Raw genomic sequence first — 7,597 nt, 5'->3', positions numbered from 1 at the left:
GCCTGCCAGAGGGCCCCATACATGGGCCAATAGGCTTCCAACTCAGAAAGACCAAATTGGCCTATGCATGGAGACATTAAGTTAAACAGAGAAGATGAGCTCCTTATAAACAAACTCCTCCCTGACCACATTGTCTTACAGAAAAGTCCATTAGGCATAGGGTTTCTATTGGTAATCTGATTAAGTACCTTGCAAGAACCAGGAAATTACAATATATTTTCCTGATTAACTTAAGAAATGAAACAAACCTTAGCTCTTTCTTGCTTTTTTCCTAATGTTTTTTGTATGTTCAGTACAAGTCCTGCTCATTGCACCCATGTTAAACAACAGCAAAACCTATGGAAAGGGTTAAAAGAGAAGTCTGTGTTCCTAATGGACTGAGTGAATGCCTCGCTGGATGTACGTATTGCTGTGTTCAAGGCCCAGAAGGGTAAGTCGTCTTTATAATTTGCCGAAGTGTTAAGGTCCTCAACCCCATATTCCCCATAATATCAATATAATTAGTGTTTTCAAAAGGTGCCTCACTGCTCCAGAGTGCCCATTATACTTAGGTCATTAGATGCCATGTGTGGAACACGCTTGTTGAGCTCATATGTTTTATTGATATGCCTCGCGTTGGAATGGACTGTACCTTATGCCAGGTTGTACCAGGTCTTAGGCTTTTTGGCTTTGGCTTCTGCCTTACTTCCTACTGTAGTGACAGGACCCAACGTGCCTCATATTAATGTTACGGACATATGAACACATTGTCACTGCTATATTTCTAGGGGTGCCCTATTCAGCAAATGATTAACTTCAGTTCCTTCAGGCGGCCCGACCCCCTTTCACTGTTCTGGGTTCACCTATAGGGTCCAGTCCCTTTGTTTGGGCACCACTGTGCTAGGCATTGGAGTCCTCCGTTTCCTCTGTATCCATCAATACATCCTGATCAGTGTAAGGAAGAACGTTGCTGGCCAAGGTGTAGTTCCTTGATGGAAATCCCGGAGAGCCTCTCCTATACAATACTAAGAGTAAGGCCGATACACTAATTACAAGGAATACAATGAAGATGATCAGGGTGATTGTTAAAGCCCCTTGATCTGCAAAAGAATATTGGGCATAATTAGTGCTAGGATCATAGCCAACACACACAATGCACAATATCATGTATTCCAAGTCATTCAGGGCCGGCAGCCCAAGTGATGCAAAAGACTCTTCCAATGAGAATCCACCTTGCTCTGTTTGCATTTGACTCTCTACATTTTAATATTTCCTATATTCAAGAATGTAAAGAACTTCACCGTTGCCATTCCAGCTGCTGCTTGGTTACTAAGGTCAGTATCCGGTATCCCTAGCAATCCAAGTACCAGACAGGCAGAATAAAGAAAGACAAACCCACAACTCATGGAGATTTTGCTGCTCCAATAAACTCACCTGATAAGTTATATTCACTTTGGGGATCTGAAATAAAAAGTGGGACACAGGTAAAGAAGAAGAAAAACATACATATTTATACCGTCCAATAAACAGCAAGGGGGGCACTGCCCTAAGGAGCTGCTGAACTTCAACAACGTTACTTTAATAATCCAAAAATCCCCGCACTGGGGAGAATGGAAATACTTTTAGCCAAATGGATTTCAAAGATGCTGGCCTTGAATTTGTCATCTACAGTATATATCCCCTGAATCACATACCTGCCATCTGACCAATGAGATTGCTCCATTCCTTAGTATAAGTACACTGCAAAGGGGAAAACCTTATAAATAGGGGGTTTCAAGGCTGCTACGCTTGGTTATGATATTTGCCTGCCAACCTGATCAGTTAGTAGCCAACGCTGGATACAGGCCTTCCTGCCAATCTGACCAATGGCTGTATTTCAAAGAGTGAAGTCATATTCCCTGGGCAATGGCAGGTACATGAGCAAGTATATATATACAGTATATATTTATATTTACTGCAGCTGGATATGCATGTAACTATTGATACGTACTTGTGGGTTTTTTACACAAAGTTGCCATTTCAGCCACGTTTTCACAACTGTCGAGATGCCACAGCCCCGTGATTGTGCTCATTGTGGCGCACGTGATCAGGTTGTTGTGATTCTTCTCCTCTCCTCCTCTCCAGTTTGTGAAGCTCACTTCAGACTGGTCAAACCATTTCATAGTATCGTCTGGGTCAGCAACATAAGGTATTACATTATGGGGGCTAATGTTCCATTTTCAGCAGAAATAAAGTACAGCACTACTGAATACAGTACAGCGAGTCAATGCAGCGCTGCAGAATATGTTGGTGCTTTATTAGTACATGGAAGTAATAAAAAGATATGACTGCCATTTTTAAAAACATTAACATTGGGTAACATAACAATAGCACTAAAATAGCACTAGTGGGGGGAACTTTCCAATGCAGCCATGTTGGATCTGGTTATACAAGTATTCCCTGCACCCACTTGGTATAGTATAGTACTGGGTGCAGGGAATACTTTGGTCATTGGATCCAACCTGGTGAAGTAGTGCTCTTCAAGAAAGTACCCCAGGCCATTGCAGTTATTATAGATGTCCACTGGCATGTCCCACAACATTATCAGTTTGACCCACAGTAGGGTGCCCATCATGTCGCTGTCAAGAGATATCCTGCGGCCCCATAGTATTTAGTTGGCAGGCCCCTCCCCTAAGAGGCCTTGTTTCAGCCTGACTGCCAAGAAGTAAAATGGAGACCCAAGATGTAAAAATAAAATCTAAGTACTGTTTAGAAGTGATAAACTTTATTATTGGCTTATGTTTCATGCTAAACTTTGTAAACTTTCCATAGCAGTGTTGCTGAGTTTGGGGTATCCCAGTTTTATGTTACAGCAATCTATCATTGTTAGATAATAGCAATATCAATCAATTATGGTGTTGGCAGGTAGGGCTCTCAATGGAGAATCCTCTTGCACCTTTGGGTTTGGGCCACCTACCTCGGATTGGACCTTAGATGTGTAATGAGTGAATTTATTGACTAGAGGGAAGATCACAAGAACAAATACTGTACCAAGAAGCTAGGTGTGTGCAAAGCAGGCAGGATTCTCACTGGAGGTTCCTCTTGCATCAATTGGCCACTGGCCCTACAAGCCTTGTTGCTTTAAGATTCCATCCTTGCTTTGACCCATGATTAAATATGGGAGTGTAGTGGAAGCTGTAGTCTAATACCATTTCATAAAACCACCATTAGGAACCCTGGTATGGAAGACTAACATAGCATTTTATTTCTACCAATGACATTTTTGTGTGCTAACCTTCTTTGTTGAGTAAGATATTGGGTGCTTTGGTTACTCTTTGCATCTGGCATGTTTGGCATTTTATGATCAGTATTGCTCTGCAACAACTGTTGTTCCTTATCCTTATGTATTTTTAATTTAGGTTGAAGTACCATAAACCATTCAATGTGTCAGTACGACCTTACCATCACTGTCGTAGAACATTCCCAGTAAGATTTTCTCTGGACCCTTCCATTCAGCTTGAAACATCTTTAATATAAATGTGTTTTCCTCTTCGGTATTGATGCTTATCAAGTTGGCACCATAGGCTGGAAAAGAAATTTATGTTAACAAGTGTCAGACTGAAGTATTCTTAAACCACAGTAAGAATGAGGGGTTTTGTACTTTGGCATTATTTAGACAATTCTGGGTGTTTTCTCTTGAAAAACTTCTAAAAAAAAGTTGATAGAAGGCCACAAAATACTCCTATGTGAGGTTCAGATGAATAATCATTGTTCTTTGCCTACATGGGAGACTAATAGGCAGTGGAGGGTTTAATGCACACAGGCAGCACCTACCTGGAAACATGGGGTCCATGTCAGTAAATCAAGTTCTCTTGGTCGGCACTTCATGACAACAGCAACTTGACACAATGCCAATGTGTAGCTGAAATGTTTCTGATGTGTGGCCTACCCTTTATTCAGCCCTCTTGGGCAGCATTTAGCTACTAGCCCACCAGGGTATCAGGAAAAATCATTTTGGGCCCCACTTCCCCAGCTAAGTCCATCTGCATAGTTTAACTTCCACCTTTGTGCTTTGTGCCGGCACACACTGCCACTTGCACCACTGCTCCCGGCCTTGGCCACCACACCAATTCACCATGTTGCACCCAGCTCATACATAGCAACTGGCTTTTGCTTATGTGGGTATATGGGATGGCCCATGAAGTTAGGTGCTGTGGTGGCCCCCAGTGCCCAATCCAACACTAATGAACTGTTTGGTGTTACCAGTAGTGATTTAATCTTTCTAGGGCTTCTTCTTCTTCCCACCCAATCACGTGGAAATGCCAGTTACAGTTTTCTCCAGGTCAATGTTGTCACTAGGGTTATATCAGACATGGGTTATGATTGGAAATTAGTGGACATATGTCCCTATGTAGGGAAACTCTGGAGGGATTTCATAAAGAGCACATGTCAACCACTGGTCACCCTTTAAAAAAGTAGTACACAGCATAGTAGATAAAGGCATCAGTAGGCACCTTAGTAGTACTTAGAAATACTTCCAGTTGTTCTGCCCTAAGGTACAGGCTCTCACAGCTCCCTGGAGTCCCTCACTACGTGTAGTGTACAAACCCCTGAACTGCTTCTCCCCAGTGGAGCACAGGAAAGCTTTTGCTAGCTGCCCAACCAATCTCTCACTCCTGGGTATATATAGATCCCCTACTCCTAAAAAGATTTACTTCCTGAGGTTGGGATCTGTAAGAATAGTTACTTTGTGATTTGCTTGATCTTTACCTTTGCAAAGCTCTTCAGCAGGCTCAATATTTAGCAAGTCCTTTGGTGTAGTATGGAGGAGAGTGTAACAGCTGCTGTTAAACCAAACCCAGGCTGGAGATGGACATCCTGTTCCTAAGGGCAGATAGAAGGCCAAACTAATAAACACACAGTAAAGATGTCAAAGTCTCTAACACTCGCCATCAATACTTTTGTTAAACAAATTAAGAATTGTTTTTAAGAGCAGGATCAGACAGTAACCCCCTAAAGGTCTGCCAGCTTAGTCTGGGCCTTACTGGCCCTTGCCCTGTTGTAGTTTGTCAGAGCCTTTCAACTATGGCTACAGATAAGGTCCAACTCTGCATGGGCTCCCTAAGGAGATTCCATCTGCTCAGCTAATAATACATAATTGTGGCCTGAAAACCCAGGTTGGACTGGTTTGTCAGAGTGCCTGAGGATTTCTAAGTGAGCCTGGGTCCTAGAAGATCCTAGTCTGGAAAATTTCCCATTCGCTACTTCTTATTTTCACCATAAGCCTACGGTATATAAACTCTATATCATTTGGCACTGCCTCCATCTAACTGAACCCTTGGTTTCAGGTTTCCTTAGTGGGCCCCTAGAGGGACCCGTCCAACAGTGAATAAAACCTCCATACTAAATGAAGTTAGTGAGCACAGAACAGTCATGTGATGTTTTCCATTCTCAATAACATCATTTTCTGCCGTCTGTAGCAAGTTAGCTGGAATAAACAGCAGATGGCACTGTTGAATTACCAGTGTAGAAACGGCTTAATTCTATAAAAAAAAAAATTATGTAACTTGCAAAAGTTCTGAGAAGAGAATTCTTCTCAATTTTATATAAGCTTGTTTTGAGGGTTTATATTTCCCTTAACACTTTGTAAGTTTTTTTAACCCATTATTATTGTTCCTGGCTGCAAACAATACGGTCATGCTGTGAATCACTGACACATTTCTACTGATCTGATTGGCAAATCCCAAGTTTGCTCAGTGGTCTGCAATGTTTGATTGAGAAAGCACAAACTGTTTTTGTCTCAAACAGGCCCAGACTGGCAATCTGTGGGTTCAGGCAAATGCCAGAGGGGCTGCTGTAAGATGCCATAGACACTCACTATTTATTGGGCTGGGGGGGGCTGTTTGGGCCTCTGTGTGATTGGAATGACAGGGCCTATTGTGAGCATTTGTGTCCCATTGCCTGGTAGGAACCACTAGAGCCCACAACTCAGGCCTGGTGCAGTAAGACAGCACCTTGCAGTCAGTGTGCCGAGCGGCTCTTCATCAGCCCCGGTTACCGTCTCACGTTGCAAATATTTCAATTGCACAACGGCTGAAACATGAGTCCGGCCACATGATACGGCTGAACCCTGCGCTTAAATTATGCAAGATGTTCCATTTTATACACATTGATTTTAAGTGGATATTGACCTTCTCTCAGCATTGTACAGTCTGCAACCAAATGGGATGGTGTTGTCTGAAAAGGCACGGTAGTATGGTATATATATAGCCAGTGTGTTCATGTATCTGGGTAAATATATAGAATCTGCCCTGCTGAGTACAATAATTGTTATTTCAGGTATCAGTGCTCTCGCAGATGGTGGATGCATTTTGAAGCAAAGGTTAGGGCATCAGATAAAGTGTAGGATCTGTATATGCACAAGACTAGGGCTCATGTATATCCACAAGTGCATATGTAGTTCCGGCACTTCCCCAGCAGTGAGTTGCACGTTAAACCACTTTTGTTAATGTAGAGTTGCCACCCTGCCAGTAAATCACCAGCTAGGGCCTGGGCTGGAATTATAAATTTACTGGCAATGTAATTGGAAGTAAATTTGTAATACCGTATAAATCCCTCCCTACTCTGACCCTCTCCGCTGCCGGTTCCCCCTTATAAGGATTGTCCCTCCTATGAACCGCCAATTTCCCCACCCACCCCCGTGGGATATCACCTCCTATTCCCCCACCTCAGGGCACATATATAAGGTGGCAACCCTATGCTAAAGGGACTTGCATCCAAATGCACTCCTTGCACTTCTCTATCATTTTTCTTACATAGCAGTTAACATAACCTTTGGGTTTAAGACACTGATATTCAGTATAAATTAACCTCCTACTCAGCATTAGAAGGATAATAAAGAAGCAGTTTTATGGAGCCAGAAAAACCAGGGAGTGTGAATCTCACTTGGGGAGGCCGCAGAGATTATATTATATTTAGTACGGTACACTTATTTGGCTAAGAATATGGGGTCATGCCTATCCAACCCCTCATTCCAAAATAAATAGTATTATTATGAAGTTGCTCCTCCCTTTGTTGCTATAACAGCCTCTACTCTTCTGAGAAGGCTTTCCACTAGATGTTGGAACATTATTGGTTATAGGTTGTATTATCTCAAACTAAATCTCTATGGACCTGGCCCTCTCCAAGCTGTTGCCACAAAGTTCTAAGCACCGAATTGTCAAGAATGTCTTTGGATGATGTAGCGGCAGCTGTGTCGAAAATGATGGGTGAGGCTTAAGTACCCGATGCTAAGAATTAGGAGTGTCCACAAAGTAGTTTCCAGGTAGTGTACGTGGCATAGGGATTAATTTGTGTATTATGTGTCATGGCATATAGGTATGTGAATGTCTCTTGTTAAATCTGTGTTGCCGGAGGAGGTTCTAGAGTGGATCTCCCTTAGGGAGGCCAATTTGGGCACTTTATGTATATTATAGAAGTAAGTGAGGGTCTCAAGTCCAAGGTAGTTAGATTGCTCTGCTATTGCCAATCCATGCTAGTCCTACAGTACAAGCAAGGAAGCCAGCCTCAGGAATCATGTTGCTAGTGCTGCTAATCCCAGGCAAAAAGGATACTTTGCCTTGACCATTAACCAACCAAC

The 7,597-nt window shown here is 42.6% G+C and overlaps 1 protein-coding gene across 1 annotated transcript in view; it reads right to left on the bottom strand.

The window, feature by feature from the left end:
• Positions 1–579: 579 nt before the first annotated feature.
• The window catches only part of cd302 (CD302 molecule), a 49,306-nt gene continuing 42,288 nt past the window's right edge, over positions 580–7,597 (bottom strand). The window contains exons 34-38 of the mRNA XM_031893877.1: positions 4,729–4,842; positions 3,421–3,543; positions 1,970–2,149; positions 1,414–1,440; positions 580–1,079 (exon numbers count right to left, since the gene is read on the bottom strand). Coding sequence (XP_031749737.1) covers positions 880–1,079; positions 1,414–1,440; positions 1,970–2,149; positions 3,421–3,543; positions 4,729–4,842 — 644 coding nt within the window. The 3' untranslated portion in view covers positions 580–879. The remainder of the gene's footprint in view (positions 1,080–1,413; positions 1,441–1,969; positions 2,150–3,420; positions 3,544–4,728; positions 4,843–7,597) is intronic.

Source organism: Xenopus tropicalis, chromosome 9 (genome assembly GCF_000004195.4).
Source record: "Xenopus tropicalis strain Nigerian chromosome 9, UCB_Xtro_10.0, whole genome shotgun sequence".
Lineage (NCBI taxonomy): Eukaryota > Metazoa > Chordata > Amphibia > Anura > Pipidae > Xenopus > Xenopus tropicalis.
This window is presented reverse-complemented; position numbering and strand designations above follow the sequence as displayed.